Source organism: Ambystoma mexicanum, chromosome 1q (genome assembly GCF_040938575.1).
Source record: "Ambystoma mexicanum isolate Mex_15411 chromosome 1q, UKY_AmexF1_1, whole genome shotgun sequence".
Lineage (NCBI taxonomy): Eukaryota > Metazoa > Chordata > Amphibia > Caudata > Ambystomatidae > Ambystoma > Ambystoma mexicanum.
Window position 1 is genome coordinate 1303633773 of NC_090922.1, and position 22595 is coordinate 1303656367.

General features: G+C 45.6%; 1 protein-coding gene across 1 annotated transcript in view; it reads left to right on the top strand.

Annotated features, from left to right (window-relative positions):
- CDCP2 (CUB domain containing protein 2) overlaps positions 1-22595 on the top strand; it is a 207773-nt gene that overhangs the window by 120479 nt on the left and 64699 nt on the right. Inside the window, exons 3-4 of the mRNA XM_069635389.1 lie at positions 280-621; positions 6705-7058. Of these exons, the coding sequence (XP_069491490.1) occupies positions 280-621; positions 6705-7058 (696 nt within the window). The remainder of the gene's footprint in view (positions 1-279; positions 622-6704; positions 7059-22595) is intronic.

Below are 22595 nucleotides of genomic sequence, written 5' to 3' on the forward strand. Positions count from 1 at the left end.
CCTATACATTTATAACGAAATGTGTAAATATTAGGGATGGATACTGTTTCATGTACATATTTTATTTTCTGATTGCCTGACAAATAGAGGCCAGTGAGTTCTTTCTGATGCATTATGTAGCCCATGCAATGCTCAGCAGTCACTATTCCCACATTCTAATTTTTCATTATCTATGATATTAATTAAGAGATGATCTATATTTTTTAATTCAGCCTTTTTTCAGGATGAGAGAACCCTAATGCATTAATTACATTGAATTTTGTTTTCCCCTTTCCACAGATGTTTGTGGTGGTGTGCTCACAGGTCTTTCTGGTTTAATAGCAAGTCCTGACTACCCCGACAATTACCCCAACAATGCAGAATGCAAGTGGATTATTCGAGTCACCCCACTTTCAATAGTCAAACTGGTCTTCACTGACTTTCAGATGGAAAATAATGAAGAATGCAATTTTGATTACGTGGCAATTTTCGATGGTTCTAATATGGACGACAGCCTTGTAAACCACTATTGCGGCACTGCGAAGCCGCCGGACATTATCTCCTCTTCCAATGAATTAATGGTGGTTTTCAAGTCGGATTTCAACATAGGGGGGAGGGGCTTCAAAGCCCATTTCTACTCAGGTAGGTACAAGAAGAACCCAATGTTATGCGATCTGTGTACCACTCTGCTGGAGGGAGAGATGGCAGATATTAAGTAATAGTCTGTAGATTGCAAAGCATTGAGAAAGTAAATGTTCACCTTTCATACTTCATGATTAAATATTTTCTTGCAACATGATTCAGCTCTATTTGAAATTTGCAGAAAATAAGCGTCAATCTAGAATGGACTCTTTCTATGCAAATGTTGATTAAGTAAGCACTAGCCACCAATAATTGTATGCAATACAGCAGCTAATTATGTTGTTCACACGCACAAAAAGAGTTGCAATCACTTTTTCTCCTTTCTCTGTTATGTATTCATTAAGAATAGGTCAGCTACATGCTCTATCATTTGAATATGATTGCCACTGGCTGTATATGTTCAAATAAAAAGTTATACAGCCACACTGCGCAATTACAATGGATTTAATATGCAGAAAGAACGAAATATAAGAATGAATATAGCAGACACGTGTTTCGACCAAATGGTCTTCTTCCAGGCTACTATTTACAAAATCATAGATTACATCAACATTTGTGAGTATGTATTTAAAACAGAGTCGTACATGTTAAGTCACAGGGCAGTCCAGAGGCATATGGGGTTATAATAGTTTTCACCACCAATGTATCATGAGTTAATACAATGATACAATTGTGTAATGACCAATATACACATTACTAAAGTAAAGACATTGCAAAATACAAAAAGAAATGTGTGTTGCAATTTTGTAAAGGATACACAGTATCATCCCAATCAGGTGAAGTTGGTCATTCATTGAGGAAAACAACGAAAGAAAAAGCAAAGATGGTGACAGGCATAACCTTATATTAGCCAATCGTGGGTATCATTAATACAATATGAATTGTGAAAAATCAAATGCATTGATATTCCATTACGTGCATGCTCCACACACGCATGTACTCACCGCCAAAGCAGCTATCACATCTAAACTGATGTGTTTCACCATATTTCGAGTTTTAGTAATATATTTTGGAAATGTTACTATCCCAGTACCCCGACTGCAATCTCTCACTATACAATTTGGTTTTATCTAATTGCATACAATAACAAGCAATTGCAGCCTACCTGCAATGTTCGAACATACCCTTTTAATAGTGATGGATCCTACAAAGAAGGAAATAATTAGTGAAAAGTCACCCAATTAGCTATCAAGTCCATGTTAAAAACACCCAACCATTAACTGGAGAAATAATGCCACTTACCAAATATAGCTAATCTCTACCGCTTGTGCGTTAACAATTCTACAAATGCAAAGTAGAAAGGAGGAGGTATTACAGTCAGGAATTCCATACAGCCTGCTTAGCTATCCTTTCCTTGAATACAGCCCCAATCATACTTGCCAAATGTCATATTACACGAAGTAACTGAAATTATTCAGACCGCTAGTGCGGAACGCCACTCTAGGTAACAAACGTACATAATTAGCCCAGCCGAGCAAGACACCGAAAAAAAGTTTCAAAAGAAATTAGAATTAGACATCGGTCCTACTGAAAGCTACAATCACACTGACCGCATCCCAAGTGCACATTGTGTGTCATTACATATCGCATAGCTTTTCAGCCATCACCACAAAGAGCTAAGCGGGCCCACTTTCAGCCTAAATTTAAATACAATCAATGCTAGACCTCTTCTGCTGTAAATGCTATGGCCATCAAGATCCGCCATGGTGGAGGTAGTAACCCTCCACCAGAGCAGCTCAGTGCTTGTAATTACTGCTCCCACGCAAGCTATTCTAAACTCGCAACAATTTCAAACCGGCACAATCAGACACCAATTTTTTGCGTGAGAGCCTAAATCAATGCATTTGTTGCATATGTATAACATTTGCAAGTCATCACATCTAATTACTGAAACACACCTCTTTGGAGTTTTGGGTGAAATGTGGTCAATACTAAGTAACTCCAAATTCTCATTCTTAACCATGTGGGAGTACCACTTGGTTTGATCAGTAATTTAAAATTGCTGCTTAGGCCGCAGTTCCATGCATTAGTGTATGCAAGCGCTCAAAACTTGAATTATAATCAAATGAAGCAAAGGCGCTCAAAACTTAAATTGGATTCCAATTAAGTAATTAGGATTATCATATATAACACTTAAGCAATATGACCCGAGCGGCGGGGGCATTACCGACTCATTACCAATATAGTTACCTATATATTATTAACGAAGGCCCCGGGGCATTACCTGAGTCGGTAATGCCCCCGCTGCGAGGGCTATATTTCTATTAGTACCCCGGACCGCATTATGTGCATGACCCGGGCACTAAAAGCATTTTTTTCTCTCAAATGAGAAATGTCTCTCAAAAAACTCCCCTTTTCAATCCCACCCCCTGTAAAGGAGGCTAAGGCCAGGTACAGCAGATTCCCAACCACATACCCAGAAGGAACGTAGGGTTGTAAGGATTACAGCGCTGAAGAGTGAAACTCGATGTAATGGCAATTTCCACTTGTAATTTGGGCACTAAATGTGCTTCCCTCTTCCTTGTTCCACTCATTACTTCATGGAGCAATACCAAAGCTTTTGATAGAATCAATCCGTAAGTATATTGCAAGATAAAGAAGACTATGGGGGTCATTATAAGTTTGCTGTGATCCCACCAGTGCTTCACAGGATACTGCCAAACTGACCTACCGCTACCGGCGCCTGATATCACAGAATTTCTGGGATATTACAGGGGCCGGCAACGAAAGATAAATCCCCATGGGGGATTGCTGGTATTGCCGGCACTGGTAATACCTGCCTTTTTCTTGGCGATGACGGCATGATTTACCTCCAGCTTTTGGCTGGAGGTAAATCAGTGAACCCCCACCAGAAAATCGGTACTTTGGCACTGAGGAAAAATTGGTGGTAATGAAATTACCACCACTTTTACAGTACACCGTCCTTTCATCGCCAGGCATTTCGATGCCTGAAATTTAAACGTGTACGAAATAACGCGAAAGTTCATCACATTTTTTTGGGGGGAAGGGAAAGGGCAGATATGCGGTTGGGTGGTCGGGTATATTTAAAAATAAGTGTAAGAGAAGGAGTTTGGGGAGAACGCCCTCATAACCTTTTTTTAAAAATCAATTAATTATTTTGTTATTTCATACACGTTTAAATTGCAGGCGTAGAAATGCCTGTCGATGAAATGTCATGGAACCCACTTTTCCCACCACTTTTCCCACACCGCAAAACTTACAATGAGCCCCTATAGCAGGATAAAGGTGCTGCGGCAAACTTCCAATCACGAATAATCATGGGGTGGCACACTGAACAGACTATCTCTCTGAATGAAACAATAGGCTCCTCCACAATTAATAATGAAGCACAAAAGTGAGTGATGAGGCCCATACCAGTGCTCTACACACATCAGGCAGATCGCCCCTACCCATGAGGCCGCTACACGGCTCACGAATCTTCCCTACATTGAAGGTGACCTGGAGCAATCGACCTACAATGCAATTACAGACGTAATCCACTGACTCAATGAAGCCATTGAAGGGATAGCACATTCATTGACCTGGCCAAAATGAACATGGGAAACAGAAACTCCATACCCTGCCAAAGTTCACCAAAACAACAGTACGTACATCCAGGGAATGGAGAGACACCTTATCAGGGGAGAAGTTAGGAAAGAATACCAGTAGCACAATCTCTTTATTCACATAGAGTGACAGAAACTTTGGAAAATGGGATGCCCCGGTTCACTGCACAAGGCTATGAGGAAAAACCATTAAGTCGGGAAGGGGGAGAAACAAACACTCTCCATTGCCCTAACATAAAAGCTGACATGACAACCACCAAAAACAGAGCCTTAAATGAGGGAGTAAATGGCTGTCAATACCAATTGAAGATCCAAAAATTGACTTTACTGAAAGACGAACAATTTGAGAACTTTGCAGCAGGTGAGATGTTTCATGCTCTGGCAAGATGAGGATGTGTAAATTAGCATCTTTATTGTTCAAGGAGCACTGCCTCCTCAAGTGGAACATCAGTCTCAAGAAGCCTTCCGCACCAGACAAATAACCAAATAGACGCCAGTCCCCTTTTTTTGATTGGTTCCATTGTGACAAGTTAATGCTGCAGTAAAGCTTCTACTTCTTGGAGCAGGAACTCCCTTTGGATGTTACCATGAGTCAGAAAAGTGGTTAACCAACCCCAATCCTTAGTGATGACAGCCAACCCTAGTAGGCAATCCCAACTTATAGTATTTGCAATCTATATATCTAAAAGTGAAGCTTCTCAGACTTCAGAAAAACAAGTGGCTGTCCAAATGGGCCCACATGGACACCTGTCCCAGACTAGTCAGGGGGCAAGAAGCAAGTGTCTTGAAAGTGATGGCCAGAGGGGCATCTGAGGAGCTGAGGGCTAGACCTGTTTCTGGCTTAGTTCAGGGTCATCTGGCTGACGAAAGATGCACCCAAAGGTGTGACAAAAACTATGGAGGTGTGAAGACGACGGCATTGGTTTTGGCTGGAAGGTCAGGGACTGCAGAAAGCCTTCATAAGCACTTTACATTATCAGGTAAAACTAGAGTGTGATCTATTGGATCCAGAAGCATAGGATTTACTTTTACAGAGGTGGATAGCACTGGAACATGCACTGCCTGATGAACCTAGAATGGATCCCTGGATCATTAATATCATCGTCCGCAGGAAGCCAGGAGGACTTGTGCCTCCTGTAATGATTACAGCATCTCAATGTATTAAACAATCTCAATGCATCCCACGCTTCTGGCAGGAGAACATCCGGATTCCCTGATAAATGCTGAATGTACACCATTTCCTTGGGCGCATCTCTGCCTCTCACGTCTGAGTATTCAGACTGCTCAGAAGACGAAGGCGATGAGGGGAAAGATAAAGAGGCTGGGGAAGAAGATGAGAGATCATCTTCACGAGATTTCTTCCTCCTTTTCATGAGATAGCATTCTCATACACTTCATGCGCAGAGCCTGGAATACTCATGGCTTAGGCCCCTGTGTTCCGCGTGGCCATGAGATACGTGCCCTGCCGACATCTGTGGCTCCGAATGCTTCCTGGTAGCGAGCATCGGACTACCCTCTATGATCGCAGCAAACAAACAAAGCATGAGAACACATATACAAAGCATCTTTATGTGTCACTCACAGTCTTCTGTGCCCAATTGAGTGAAGCTCTTTGCACTCACGTCATCATCCTCCAAGTAATGACATCTTCGGGTAAGGGAGCACCACTTAACTGCATTCTCAGGCCACGCCAACAGCACCCTGGAGCAGTGTTCTCCCAATGCTCCCCTGTACCACGGATCATTATCGGGAGCGCCTTTTCAGTGTCCAGACCACGACACAGGGTGCTGCCACCTCAGCCTACCCTCTCCCCACTTCCTGCAATTCATCATTATGCGGAAGGAGAGCAAGGAACAGCCTCAGTGCTCCCTCACCTTCAAGAATCTACCCAACCATCAACAGGACCCACTGCCAAAACAACAACATGTACAAATTAGGGTTCCATGCAATAATGTCCCCTCAGAAATATCGCTATGCAAAGAAATCACTGAAAAATTCCCGTTTTTTCTGGGGACATTATTACATGGAACATGCGGGGGACACCCCCGCAACTCCCAAAATCTTTTTTATTTTTCATGGGGAGCGGGGTACACCCCTGCAACCCCCGCTGCCCCTGTCCCTATATATATGGTCAACAATATAATGTCGCCACGATCTTTTCCCAGCGACATTATATACGGTGACCATATATATAGGGAAATTATTACCTGATACCCAAATTAGTTGGCAAACTAATGAGGGACTGGGCGCTGCCCAGCATGTAGAATACCTTTCCCACTTGCAAACAATGTTAAAATAGGAAGTTAATGGAAAGAACTTGGAAACATTAATTGAGACATTTGCATATGGAAATTCCTGTCAAAGGATAAAGATATCCATCAGGAACTATACAATTTTATGAAGATGAGGGAAGCAGAAGAAATGCAACTTTTTAGAGATGCCTCGCTCTCTAGTGTGAAATGTTATTTTTTTTTTAATGTTGCTCTGAGTATTTATATCTCCCCTTCTTTCCATTAGGCGAATGTCAGGAAGTCTATACCGCTGTAAAGGGCAATTTCTCAAGTCCTCAATATCCAAACAGTTATCCCAATAACATCAACTGCCATTGGACGGTTCAGCTTCCGGCAGGATTCCGCATAAAGATGTTTTTCATGGACCTGGAACTGGAGGACAGGAACAGCCTGACGGATAAGTGTGATTATGATTATCTCTCGGTGTATGATGGGAGCCGGGAGAGTTCTCCACTACGGGGAACATGGTGCGGCGTGGAGAAACCAGCTCCATTTATATCCCGCGGGAACAGCGTGTTACTGGTCTTAAACACAGACAGGAACACTGCTAGCAAGGGATTTTCTGTGGCATACATTGGAGGTAAGTGTTTTGTGTTGTTCTAGGCCGCCTTAGTTTTCTTCTGTGTGGGGTTGAATGCCCAAGTAAAATGGAATTATGCAGGTTCTTGCTAAATACATGCATTTTACAAATTCAGGGGTAGTCATGTCTTCATATTAAGAGGTTTTACATGTTTTCTTTATTTAACAACACTTGTGGAGGTTGAACGAACGTTGCAAGTGTACTAGAAAGCTGTGTCATTTTGTAATGATATATTCAAATTCCAGAAAAAGGTGGAACAGGTCCTGGTCTACCTCGCCACAGTCTTTGCAAGCAGGGTCTTTTCCCCGAGAAGGGGGTGGGGTCTTCCCCTGAAACAGGCATACCACGCACCATTTTCAGCAATCTACCCAAATAAATGCAATTTAAAGGGTATTTCTTCCCTTTCATTTTTATTCTTGTTTGACCCTCTCCCCTCCAACTAAGGACAACACCTGGCTCTTCCCGTTTAGAACAGCGTAACGGACCACGCTAATTGCGTTCATAAAGCCAGGGATCTAGAGATGGAGGCCATCTTTGGCTGTGGCCATAAAGATAGAACTCTGACTAGGAATACCTCCTAGTCCGTCTTCTTTGCCAAGTCCTTATGCAATGAGAACATACCAAGCAAATCCTCGTGCATTTAAAGAATATGAGAAAACAGTCCCTCCCAACTGTCAACACTGCACAACTCAACGGTTTATTGCACAGTTCAAAATAACTGGAAAACTCTGACACAACACTTCTACCAAAAGACACTGAGCAGCACCAATGATCAATTTATCTTGCTGAATGGTAGTATTGGGGAATGCTCGGGTGGCTGCACTACAAACATCCCATAGGAAAACATTGTTTAATTCCTAAGGTGAGGCCACCAATGTCTGTGATGACTGATCATTAGCAAACAAAGGAGTACCAGTTTACTTGCCAGACGAACAGAGGCGTAGTCAGGATTGTCTAATAAGTAGGGCCTGAAGCTACTGCAGTTTGGACCGCCACAGTAACAAGCCTGTTTGGGCCACCCCACATTACGAGGAAGCCTTCCATATTGCGGCATCTGCAGGGAGGCACCCTCCACCGGGAACAGAAGTGCCAGGATCCATCTGTGCCTCAGAGCACAATACGTTTCTCGGGCCGCAAAGCCTTTTAAAAATGGCCACCGCCCCCAGCTTTGCAAAGATGGAGCCCTTACTAGGCTTTGAAGAAACTAAGAGCCAAGCCCCTAGCTGAAGCACTCCTGACTGACCTGCCGAGGCCTCCAAAAAGCCCAATGACCAACACCAGCAGGAGGAGCCGACCTTATCCAAGGCCATTTTCTAAGGCTGGCCAAGCTGTCTGAGCCTTTCCAGGCCAGATGGGCATTCCATATACACCATCACACTTCCAAAGGTATGTTTTATTTAAAGATGTTGCATATCACGCAACTTTGTTGTTTCCTAAAATGATACCACACTATTCTTTTGTCCCGCTTACTGCCTTCCACCCACCAGGTGCACCACGTGACTCAGACACCTACACCCCCTCTCTCACCCAGGACTCGCCAGCCAATTGGATTCTTACTGGTCCAACACTCCCTTACTATTCGTGAGCGCACCAACAATAGGAGCTCAGAGACTCACCATCCCGGGGCTCGTCTTGACTACCACCCCTCTCCATGCCAAACCGTACTGCATCTAGAAACACTTGTCTGGGCATGCACACAAATCTACTCTCACCTTGCACGGGAGATGTCATCCCTATAATATGCAACACCCCATGCTTTATGTCGCATATCGCTTCCTAAATGGCAGAACCTGCATCACCTCCAACACCCTGTTGTCTAATCTACCAGCTACCTCACGACAGAAGGGACCCAGGCCCCACACCCTCCCCAACGGCACACCTGACACGACCGCTATCCGTGACCCTACCAGGCGTGCCACACTGAAGCACAACCATCACAAGTGTCACGCACTCTGCAGCCCAGTACTCACATTCCCCAATGGGTTAGCCAAGACCACCACTCCCCCATGGCCCAACCCAATTTAATGAAGTATCCAACTTAGAAAGCCACGTAGCCTCTAGCTGGGTGCCCTCAAACCTTACCTCACATAGGAAGTGCCACATGAGAGTTGCAGCACCCCAGTTGCCCCACAACTCCTTGGTCAGTGGCCAGTTACTCTCCCACGCTCCCCCACGAACTGTGCCCTGAGCCAGCCACATGTCACTTGCCCAATAATAAGGTCCTTAATGGCTCTCCCAACCTCCCTGTAGTACCCCTAAATAGTGCTACAGCTGAATTGTTCAGCCCCTCTCACATGGGCACGGCTAGTACCAGCCGGCCATTCCATCCCACTACCTTACTGCCTCGGATTCCGAAAGACTCTCCTAGTGTCCTCCTCTGCAGCTCGACCAGCATCACTGCACCCAACTTACCAGTCCCTCTGTGTCCTAGTCAAAGCTAGATCCATCCATGCCTGCCCCCTAGACATACAAGACCTCATTACAGTTAACAATATGGACATCCTAGTCATCTTAGAGACCTGGCTACATGCTGCATCTGGTCCAACCCTATCTGTTGTCATCCCCTGATAGTGAGAGACTCCCTCCTTATCAGGCAGCTTAGTACCACACACATAGTTAACTGTGATATACTCACTATTAAACTACCCCTATCTCATAGAGCCACGATCAACATTTATGTCATCTACCATCCTTCAGGCTCTCTCCCCTCGTTCAAACAGGACATCTTAAACATCCTAGACACCAACATTAAGCCTACCTCTAAAACCATCCTCCTGGGTGACCTAAACCTAGGCCTCTATTCCCCAGAAGACGCCAATGCTGCCTCTGTCTCCAACTCCCTAAGCGCTCTAGGATTTAAATAGTGTATATTGGTTCCTACTCACTGCAAAGGTCACATTCTGGACTGGGTAGAAGACCCCAACTGTCAGGTCACCATCCACTTTAATCTCCCTTGCCCCTGGACAGACCACCACATTATCACCTTCACTGTCTTGCTCAACAGCCTACCCATGACCACCACACTCTCCACGCTGCCTGTGCTTGCCTGCAGTTCACAAAATCTTGCCAAAGCTTGAATCCTCCCACTGCTGGGCACACTACTCTCAGAGCAGCCTCCAATCACGAATCCGGCCACGTTAGCCAACCTTTACTTGAACACTACGACGCTCACAGTCAACACCATCGGCCCCTTGGCACCTCGCAAAACCAAAGCCAACATACACCGCAACTCCTGGTTCACACTTGACCTCCTAGCTCTCCCCTCCAACAAACGTGAGGCCAAGGCCAAATGGAGACACTTGCCAAATGACTCTCACAAGCCATTGTTTACCTGCAGCCAAATTGTACAAACAAGCTTTCATATTTGCTAAATCCACCACTTACAACACAAGAATTGCTAACGCTAAGTCTAACACACAGAAAAGATCTTTACCATCCTCAGAGAACTGCAATTCCCCCTCCCCACTCAACTTCACCAAGTATGATGCCTGGTGCACCAAGAGACAAAGTTCCCTCCTAGAAAAATATTCTACTCTTTACAAACAACTACAACTAAAGCAAGCAGCTATCAGCTCTATTACACAAACGCCCTCACCTCCCATCACCCTACAAAACCTCCCCCGCTTTCGCGTCAACCCTGTCACCATAGCTGAGGTCACATCCATCTTGAAAGGCATATAGCAATCCAGATGTAAAGGTGACACCTGCCCACCCACCATCATTAAAGAGTGCTCTGACTCCGTCGTCCCACTCATCACAACATTCCTCAACTCCTCCTTCGGCGTGGGCCTGGTCTCTACAAGTCTCAAGGAAGCTTGGGTACTGGCACTGCTTCCAAAATCTTCCCTGGACCCCACCACCCCCACTAACTATGTCCCATTACTACAGTCCCCTTCGGCCTCAAAATCCTGGCTAGAGCTTCCTACCTCGACATCCAGTAATACTTGGAATCCAACCATATCCTGGGAATGCGGCAATCAGGGTCCTGTCCCGTGCATGATACGGAATCAGCCCTACGTGACCTAAAGAATCAGCTCAATGAGATTAAGGATGCTGGAAAGCCAGCCCCCCTTTTTCTCCTAGACCTCTCAGCAACATTCGACCTGGTAGACCATAAGATCCTCTGCCAACATCTCTCGTCTGCAGCCAGCTTCTCGCCCGAAGCTACGTCCTGGATCGCCTCATTCCTGGAGGATAGAACCATCAAAGTTTTTGCAGAAAATGCTAGTGCCCCCTGGGAACGTAGCACCTGTGGTGTTCTGCAAGGTTCATGTGTCTCCCCAACCATTTACAGCATCTTCACCAAACCACATTTCGACCTGCAAAACTCCATCGGGATCTCCTGACCAACTACGCTGATTATACCCAAACACTCCTGCCCCTCTCAGGCAGCTACCCTGATGATTCAATCACACTAAATGTCATATACCAGACTGTCAAGACATGGATGGCTACTCACTATCTATGTCTTAATGACGAAAAACAGAAATCCTCCTTGTAGGACCCACTACGGTTCTCAAAATCCTTAACGATTGTTACGCTTCCTTCACCATTGATGGTATCCCGATCCCTGTTTCCCAGATGATGACGACACTGGCAGTTTAGCTAGATGCCTCACTCTCTCTCACTCACCAAGTCAATTCAATTGCCTTCTAGGCCACCCACACCACCAAACTTATCAACATTTTCAGACCATTCCTCTCTCAGGAAAGCTGTCTGCCCATTGCTCAAGCTGTCATTGGCTCAAGAATAGATTAGTGCAATGCACTTTTTGCCGGCACATCAATGCGCAACATCCAAAAGATGCAAGTCCTCCAGAACAATGTACTCTGAGCAGCCCTCAGCATTCTCAGACAAGAACAGATATCAGAAGCAAGAAGCAATGCCCACTGGCTACCAATATGAGAATGGATTAACTTCAAAACATTGTCCAACAGATTCCTCTCAAATACCGCTCCCCTTACCTCACACAGAAAATCTTGGAAGCCCAGACAACGAGACCGACTAGGGCTGCCTACGCCCACTGTCTTATCATGCCTAAATTCAAATATGCCAAAGTCAGCATCTCGAGTCTCCCGGTAATGGGAGCCAAAATTTGAAACCCACTTCAACCTGCCTTGAGAGCCAAACAATCTTAATGGGGTTTCCGCAAACTCCTGGAAACCTGGTTCTTCACTTACAGCACTAACTGATCTGCTTCACTTCCAAAAAACCAGCTGCCAACCCAAGAACTTTGATCATGGAACATGGTAAGTAACAGCATCTTGATGCCCAAGGGTTAAGTGTGTTTTATAAATGTAAAACATAAATAAACATCTGTAAATGCCCACACATCACTGCTGAGTGGCCCTACCCTGTCTACACCTCTGTGAGGTGAATACATTAGCTAAATGCAGCAAAAAGAAGATTTCCTATTCTGAAAAGTATCACATCTTCTCGCCAAGGAAGCACAAGTATCATATATCATATCAAGTAAGGTTTGTGTTTCAAGAATGCACAGATTTCACAGATTCTACAACCTGGAGTGATCTCTATAAGACATCTAGCTCAGCAGAAAATAAACTAAGCAGACCCGTTTGCAAACCTCCACATGCGGGGGGAGGAGTTCTGTAAAGCCTGCAAGTCCTAAGATGAAAGTCACACCCACTGCTGCTGCCATAGGGAGGAACAGTCAGTAACTTAAATTACTTGTACTTTAATAAACCCAGAGTAAACATTGCATCACAAGAACTGGGGACAAATCACCTGATTTGCATCCCGATCTACCTGTACTGACCAAAGGCCTAGGCTTTGATGTTCAAAACACACAACCTAATCTTTGCACTACATGAAGTGATTAATAAGCAGCAGAATCCTGGAAGGCACCAGCAGTCTCCCACTGTCATGCTCTGAAGTGACAGAAACGAAAGCAACTTTGTCTGGTATCGGATGTCCTGTCATTCTGAATCTTTAGTGGAAGATTGGCAGCCAGCGGGTTGGGGACAAGGCATACAAGAGACTCATGGTGCCAGAAAATGATGGAGCACCAATCCACCAAAACCAGGGAGACCATGTTTTTCAAAAACACACCAGTGGAAGGGAATTTCCATAGGATGCAAGAAGATCTGATATTAGAAGACCGAAGGGGAGGCTTATCTGTTGGAAGATCTGAGAATTTGTACAGTAATGCCCTTATGCTGAAATTATGCATCTCAGTCGAACCACAAACCCATTCTCTGTTCCCACAAATTAGGCTTCAGTCAAACATAGAAGACTAGTGGAAAAGCATTTGTAAGCAGGCTAATGTGCGTGAAAGAAGACATTTTCAGAGTGTAAATATATTATGTGGTGTATTTTCACATAGTGTATTTTAATAGAAAAAACATTTGTAAAGGATCTTGCTCCTTTTACGTTGAGGAGTAGTAACCTCAAACAAAATCTCTGAGAATCCATAGAAAATTCAACATAGTACATATGGCCAATTGTTGTATCTACTCCTCATTGTCTTGAATTCCACTTACGGGTTTTGGACTCAAATACATAATATTGAGAGATGTCAGAGTAATACAATTCACGTGCAGCATGATTCTCTTCATGCAACTTGAAGTATGCTGTTAAAGTGGTATCCCTGTCTTGGGCCTTTTTTTCAGCTAATTGTATATACACATTTTTGTTGTTGGAATACACATTGAAATACAGATTTTTGTTGTTGAAATACAAATTTCTGTTGAAATGCACATTTTGTCTGCCAGGAAGATTAACTTGAACAGAGCATGACATTTTGGCACTGCCAGTTCGGCACGTGCCAATTTGGCGTGGACGTTTCGCCGCTGGAGCCGGTTCGGCGCTGCCGGTTCAGTGCAATTTCTCCCTGCACCTGCCATCAGATAAGCAAATGGTTAAATGTCATTAGTTTTATTAAGGCTGTTTTTAAAAACACATTGTGCAAAAGCCTGTGGAACAGAACACGGGGCAAGGCTGACTGGTATACAATGAGTTCGAATTTTGTGTCAGCAAACAGAGCAGATCTCAGTTTTTACATTCAGAACCTTCAGTGTAATTTCAGTGTAACCGCACAGCAGACCGTAAACACTCTGTGTCAGTTATTTTATGTCTTCACTTGTTGGGTAGAATCATCACCACATCAACTTTTTAAAAAAAGCACCAGAGCCTACATAGATCACACGATTGTAAAATGTTTCCTTCAGCAACACTTTAATCAGGAAGCCACTTTGAGCCCTGAGGTGGTGCTTGAACCTGGTAGGAGCTTTGATCCATAAAGTGGAGTTTGCACTTGAGAGGGGCTTGGAACTCTGAAGAAGCGCCTGACCTTGAGAGGTATTTTGAACCATTAAAGGGCACCTGAACTTGAGGGATGCCTTAGCCCTTAAGTGGCGCTGCAACCTAAGAGCCATTTTGAACCCTGCAGTGACAACTGAACCTGAAAAGAGCTTTGAACCAACAAGTGGTGCTTGCACATTGTAGCGGCTTTGACCACTGAAATGAAGCTTAAAACCAAGAAGTACTTCAAACCCTGATGTGGTGCTTGAACCTGAGAGGTGCTTTGACCACTGAAATTGAGCTTATATCTGAAGGGTGCAAGGAGACCTGAAGTGGAGCTCATACCTGAGAAGTGTTTTAACCTCTGAAGTGCTGAGAGGCACTTGCAAACCCAAAGTGAAGCTTGAGCTTGAGAGGCAGGTTCAACCCTGAAAGGGCGCTTGGCCTTGAAGGGTTCTATGAACCCTTAAGTGACACTTTAACCTAAGAAGCATTTTCAACCCTGAAGTGACGCTTGAACCTGAATGGAGATTCTACCCTTAAGTGAGGCTTTAATCTACGAAGGCCTTTAAATCCTGAAGTGGTGCTTGAGCCTGGGAGGTGCTTTGAACTCTGAAGCAGAGCTTGAATCTGCAAAGTGCTTGTTAGTTTGAAGTGGAGCCTGAACTTGAGAGGCACCTTGAACCCTGAAGTATCATTTGAGCCTGGGAGGCACTTTGCATACTGAAGTGGCAATTAAGCCTGAGCGGTGCTTTCAACCCTGATGTGGCATTTAGACCTGATGGCGCTTGAAATGCTAAAAATGGCACCAGAATCTGTGACAATATTTAAGCCCGGTGTTATATGTGATGTTCATAATTCTGTGATGATTAACAGATGCTCTACATTAAGGCTTATCTTCTTCATGTTACTGTCATGTGATGTACACAGTTTTAGAATGTATATAGTTGGAGAGCCCTAGTATCTCAAGCACAATAAAATTAATGTTTTGTTTAGAAAATAGCTGGGCAGGTGGATGAGTCTTGGGGATGCTTTAAAACCTTTGTACTTGGAATAAGAAGAAATGAAGAAAGTTGTATGAACCTTACTGTATGAGACTGCTACTTAACACCTGGCCCTGGAGATTGAACCTTATAGGAGCTTGGTAAATCTGAAGTGACCCTTGAACTTTAGAGGCACCTTGAACCCTGAATTGACACTTGAACTGGAGAGGTGTTTGGAATCATCATCAGTGTTTGAACGTAAGGCGCGCTTTGAAGTAGTGCTTGAACATGAGAGGAGCTGGGAACCTTGAAGTGAACCTTGAACCTGAGAAGAGCTTTGAATGCTGAAGGAAAGCAGAGGTGAGTAAGACAACAAATGAAGCACCTTGAAAATAAGCATCTTCTCATTGTAAAACTCCAGGTATGAAGGCAGGCAGTATGTGACCATAAGCTCTCAGTGGAAGGGCGATTGTGTTGAAAACAATTTAGACTCTTAACTACTCAGCACTCATGTTGATATTCTCTTTAACAGAGGCCTTGAAGAGATAAGGAGGGACAGGTCTGTAGGCCAACCTGTCAGAGACATATAGAAATGGCCCTAAAGATGGATCATCGCTCACAGGATCAAAGAAAGGAAAAACAGAAGGGGAGGAATTTTGATAGAACCTAATTATCCTATCCCATTGTTTCTGTTAGACTTAAAGACAAACTCTCAGGAACATACCACCTCTGAGGATTGGAGGCAATTTAAGATCACTATTATCAATGAGTTAAATAAATATGACAGTTTCTCAGATCTTAATTCATGCATAGAACTCTTGGATAAGCGTGTTAAGAAACAGTATCTGCTTGACACAGAAACATTTTTACAATTGGATTCTCAAAAATCACCTGCGTTACGTCTGAATGATGATAAAATAAACAATTCCTGTCGGACAGACCGACGATCTGACAAAGTGGACCCATTCTCACAGACCACGTTGGTAAGGGCAGGCCATTCTAGCTCGCAGGTAATGTTTCCCTTAAATGCCGTAATAGAAATAGAAAGACCTGTTTAGACTTCGGTGTGGGTTTCACACCCTATTAACCACGATGTGGCTGTAGTGTATGGTTCAACTATTCGAATTGCATTTGGATTTCCTCATATAAGAAACAAATATTGATTCTTTTGGCATCCAAGTAAGTTTAATAATCAAAATTTAAGTGCAGATGCAAATCATGCCAGTGCATTTTCGGACTAATCGTAGTCCTTCATCGGTGTCACACATGTGTTTCAGAATGTGGTTGTGTATGAAATGTTGCATGGTGACATTACATGTATAGTAATTCCATAGGAACCAGTCACTTGTGTATATTTCATATCATTAAAATGATGTCCACCATTATTGAAAAATGCATTAGGCCACAAGACATACAAACAGCGACAACATGTGGAAAAGTAGAAAACACAGAAAAAACAATGTCAGAGTGATGCACCTTAACACACTTGAGAAACACATGTGTAACATTGTGGGAATTGTGACCAAAACCTCACGTGGTGAATATGGCAGAAACGTTGGTTTCCTCTGCCTCTAATGACATTCTACTTGGTTACATTTTGCTATAGCCATTACATATAATGTTGAATCGTATTGGGGTTGAATTTGATGGTGACTGTAAATTGTAACTGACTGTATATGGGTCAGATGAGGATCATAGGCCCTGATGAAGGACTACGATTAGTCCGAAATTCATTGCCATGATTTGCATCTGCACTTCATTTTTGATTATTAAACTTTATAAATACTTGGAGGCTAAAAGAATCAAGAATTGTTTCTTATGAAAAAAACTGTACGAAGAAATCCAAATGCATTTCGAATAGTTGAACCATAGACTACAACCACATAGTGGTTATTTGGGGTGCAACCCACACCGAAGGCTAAACAGCCTAGGTCTTTCTATTTATCTATTATATTATCTCTGATGTTCCTATTTTGTTTTTTGTTAAGATTTCTGTCATGTTTATAAATTGCTGTTTTGTGTAGCACTCTGAGGCCTGTGGACGTGTAGCGCTTTATTAGAAATAAACAAAACTAAACTAAACTGTGTCAGATAGACACAGTGGGTGGGAAGTCAAACTTAAGGGGGCTGCCTAAGTTAGGTAAAGGAGAAAAACGAATGCAATTTGTGTCTATGTTTGGGTTTGGTTATCTGTTTAAGCAAAGAAAGGGACTATGGTTCTAAGGGTAACTTGGTGAAGGGGTGTCTGATACATCCTACCTAACATATCCGAAACATCGCCCACCTCTCACGAGGAAGGAGAGATTGAGTGAGAATGTTTGCCTTCCTCCGAGGGCCACTTCTCCCATTATATTGACATGAATGCCCATTTCGTGTGCGGACCGGGGCATGGAGCTTCATCTCTGTTAAGGTCTGGACCCTCCGGAATGTACATGGAGCCAGTCCTATGGTTAGAGGCGGACATGTGATTACTATATCTATGCAAACCAGCTCTAACTTTGCCTTACTTCCTTGGCCCGCCTGTCGCAGTTGCACAGTCAAGGCTACATCGCAGGAAGTGACCGGGGGACACCAAGCATTACTTGAATAAAGGAATTTCTACATGTTGAAATATACTTTGTCTTGTAAAAGGTAGGTAATAGTGCATGCTTATTAACAGGCGATACGTTCTAATTTAGGCAGTCTCAGGTCTCTGAGGGAAACTTCATTCACTGTCAGGTGGGGTCAGCAGCAAGGTCCAAGATCAACCGGGACTTAGAATAAGGCGTTTATTATCGGGTACCTTTGAGTTACTGCATGACATGACATGCATTTGCTCAGATTTTGTATATTTATTTATTTATTTATTTATTTATTTGTTTGTTTGTTTATTTATTTATTTGTTTGTTTGTTTTGTTCTCCCCTGCTCCCCTCCCTTTTCCTGGTCGCGCTCTGCAACACTTGTGTATGAGTGCAATATAAATAAAGTATCATTTCATTCAGGTTACTCTCTCTTAGTAACTATAAACAGTCTTCCAATGCGGCATTGTTAAGTATAATTAAAGGCCAGATGTTAAAGACAGCATCAATGTTAAAGATAGGACCTTGCATAAGGGATTCCTGAGCTTCCCAAAGAGGAGCCCCGACCAGTTCAGGGTCATATATTGTTGGTGTCTCTTCTATGAACAGCAATGTTATAAGTCTACATTCTCCCGGGCTTCTGCGTCTAACCAGAACCGCCGTTGACCCTAGTAATGCATTGCTACATTCCTGAAATATGAGAAGAAAGGGACAGAAGCATTATCCTGCACCAGGGAGAGCACCGATCAGAGGGGAAGATCCGGTGTGAAGCGGGGAGTGGGATACAAGGAAAGCCCACACCGTAACCCAGGGGAGTTGCTAGGTCTGGAAAAGACCCGGGGCTATGCTGATGTCAGAACTGTTGGGACTGGGGGCTAGCTAACCTTTTGGTTGTAGCTCCTGAGATTCTATCCGGGGCTACAACCAAAAGATCAGGGGCTATAGCCCCCTTAGCCTCCCCTAGCAACGCCCCTGCCGTAACCACCTACTACACAAACTGGCCCTTCCCAGGGCGTACTGCCGCTGAGGCCAGTGTGCCATCCTTGATAAACATGGACACAAAGAAACAGACAGAACCTGATTTTTGTATCTTGCCACATGGGGAGTATAGGGGGATTTACATACTCGTGTTGTTTGCCTTGTGCAGTGCCTTATTGAAGTGGGGAGCTTGTCAATTTCTGAAGTTTCGATCTGGTGATGAATGAGGAGCTGCCTTTCAGGTGCATGTTGCTCATTGTGACTATTGTGTAATGCCCTTTGACCTTTGCAATGCTCTAGCAGTTCAGAGATTAATGTTTGTTTTTTCTTTTACATGCAACCAATTTGTGATTGTTAATTAGATGATAGATGTATCGACGTCTTCATGATTGGAAAGTCCGGGGCATATACTGGAAGTCTAGGGCAGCAGCGGGCATAGTATTCCGCTAGCTGTTTGCATTTTTGATTTTATCATGTGGACTGGCTGTGGATCTTAGGAAGGCATTCAGCATTCTAGGATGGCCACCTCCTGGGTCTGTAAAGCAAACACAATGTTTTAGTACGTTTGTTTTTCAAATGTGTATATGAAGAATTGTAGAATTATGTAATTACTCAGTCAAGATAACGAGCATCACAAAAGATAAACAGGCCGATTCATGGAATAATTAGCGCGGCGCAAGCGGGCAAAAACGTGTGAATCGCAGTGGAATAGCGAAAATCGCAGTGCAAGTGCGAAAATCGCACGAAAAGCAGCGCACATCGATTCATGGAAGTCCGTGCGCGAGAAAACCAGCGGATGTGCGATAAAAAAGTGTGCGGCACACGTTGGCGCACAGGCCATCTAACCGTGCGCCAGGTCACAGCGAAAATCGCACAGGCCACAGCGAAATTCGCACATAGCGCGGCGCACGCAACAAAAGTAGGCGGAACACGGGCGTAACACTCGGAATGGGGAACAACTTGCCAAAACGTGGGCGTCACGGGGGAAAGTACAGGGCACAAGTGCGCGGAACGCCCACACGCTCGCCTACAACACGTATTCATGGAATAGAATAGGGGAAAAAAGCGCACGCTCAAACCAGCGCACAGGCACAAACACGACCGCCACAAGAAAGCAGGCGGTAGCGTCTCTGCGGCTGTAAGAAATATGCGCCAAAAGGTGCGCCAACAAATAGCACCTATATACTGCCATGATGAATGTCCTATACTGTGGCCCTCCAGGACAAATGATGTGCAAAAGGGTACCCACAAACACGGACACCCGCTGACAAAAAATACGTGTGCGTGTATACCGGGGTGCGCGGGAAGTCTCACACGCGATTTCAGCAGGGTACGTGTATTTCAGGGGTGCGCGGGAAGTTCCACACGCGATTTCATCAGGGTACGTGTATTTCACGGGTTCGTGTGAAGTTTTTCACGCGATCGGGTCTGGGGGAGCGTGCTACGTGTATTACAGGGGTTGGCGCGAAGTTTTTCACGCGATCGGGCCTGGGGGAGCGTGCTATGTGTATTACAGGGGTTTGCGTGAAGTTTTTCACGCGATCGGGCCTGGGGGAGCGGGCTATATGTATTTCAGGGGTTCGCGTGAAGTTTCTCACGCGATCGGGCCTGGGGGAGCGGGGTACCACTCACCGTCTGCCTTGCGTGTAGAAGAACGCGTAGCCAACACCCGCTGTGAAGTAATAGAGTGTGAACCCCAACGGATGGAAAACACACAAACCGCACGAAAAGCACGTACAGAACATAAAGGCACGCGGGATCATCAAGCCCTGCCAGGGCAACGCCCGTGCGCAAAACGTCACAGACACGCTTACGCTGTAAGGGCCTTTGGTCCAATGAAATTGCGTACGCGTGCTGACGCGCTTACGCGCTAAGGGCCTTTCCTCGATTTTCACACTGACGTGCAGGATTTTCACGTGCCAAATCACTCCGTATCAAGCTGGCCACGCGAAAACACACGGAAGACCACGCTCCTGCCCAGAAGGCCGAATTACTGCCCCCCAGTGCCCCGAGCAGCCTCCCACGTGCCATCTGCTGCTGCCTGCTTGCCTGCTGCCACCGTGCCCTGCCATTTGGTGCCTGCACATCAGCCATCTGCAGGTGTCCAGTTGCTGTGTCCACTCCTGCTGGAACAGAAGACTCCCGACTCGGGTAACATCGCTCCACAGCCCAGCCCCAGGACCCAGTTGCCCACCCACTCCTGCCCCTGGGGTTGCCATGTCGGGCACATCAACATCTGGCACCAGTGGCAACCCCCAGCCAGAGGGGCAGAGGGGCACCAGCTTCACTGCCACCGAAGTTGTGTCCTGGTGGAGCAAGTCCTGGGGCAGTATGATGCCCTCTTCGGATCGTCCCGCGCCAACAAGGAAGGACGGGACAGGATCTGGGCCGACTGTGTGGTTGCCATCAACGCGGAGGGGGTGGCAACCCGCACCATCCAGAAGGTCAAGAAGCGCTGGGAAGACTTGAGGTCCAGGACCCTCATGAAGGCCTGGCGCCTCGTGGAGGGGGGCCGGGGCCGCATGAGTTCCATCCAGTTGAGGGTCCTGGAACGCGCACACCCAGCGCTCCACGCCCAGGTCCTTGAGAGGGAGACCCGTCTGGAGTTGAGCGGTAAGTGGCCAAGCATTGCTGTGTGAGACAGGGCATGTTGCAGTGTGCTGGTTGTCTGATACTTGCCTGCATGTGTGACATAGGCCATGTACGCATGTATGTGTGCAGGGACATCATGGGAATGCATGTGCGACCTGTAATGTGTGAACCGCACGGTTGTTGCATGTGTTTGAATGCGACATGGGGAGCCCTGTGCAGATTGCACACATGAGAGCATGGCAGTCTCTGTTCCTGGACATGGGTGGGGGCGAGGGATGGGTGCTGATGCCAGATACATATGTGGTATCCATGTCTGTGTGCCTGACCTGCGTGTCTGTGACTTGTGAGTGCCATGGATGCATGACACATGTCTGTGACAATGTACAGATTCACTGATGCAGCCTAGTCATCCTTGTATGCACTGTGATTGGGGTGTACGGGGCCAGATGGATGTGACTGAGGTGAAGTGTGTGCATGTGATAGGCATGACCCATGATGCATGTGAGTCCCATTACATTGTATGATTCGAGAGTCCATTGGACATGAATTGAAATGTCCATGGCACGCACCATGACTGTCACTGTGTGTGTTTTGCCTGGACTGACACATGTGTTGTGGTGTGACATGATGGAAGTGTACTTTGACAGTGGCACTCATCTGCTATTGCTTCCTGTCTAGGGGACCATTGTACAGTACCCTGATGCTTGTGTTCTATGTCTCCCTCTACGCAGCGGCTAGTGAAGGAGAGGGCGGAGACGGCGCTGTGGAGCAAGGCGGCGGGGATGCCTCCACGGCTGCAGCGGAAGGGGTGGGTGAGCCCCCACAGGGGCCTGCTACGGCGGTAGACGGCGAGGAGCCATCCAGGTTGGTGGTTTCCACAGAGGAGGAGGAGGCCGCCACTGAGGCGCACATGGGGCCTGGTGGGGGCATCCCTGCTGGTGCAAGTGGTGCAGTCCAGGGGCAGGAGGCAGCACAGGTCACCGTGGAGGGGCCTGTGCATGTCGCTGTCCCTGAACCTGTGGGTGCACCACCTTGCACCAGCAGGGATGCCCCGTCCCAGGCCCGTCCGCAGGTAGAGGGGATGTCCATGTCATCTGACTCCCCTCCACCTGCGGACGAGGGGACCCCTGGCCGTGTGGAGAAGGTCCTGATTGGGGTTGCGATG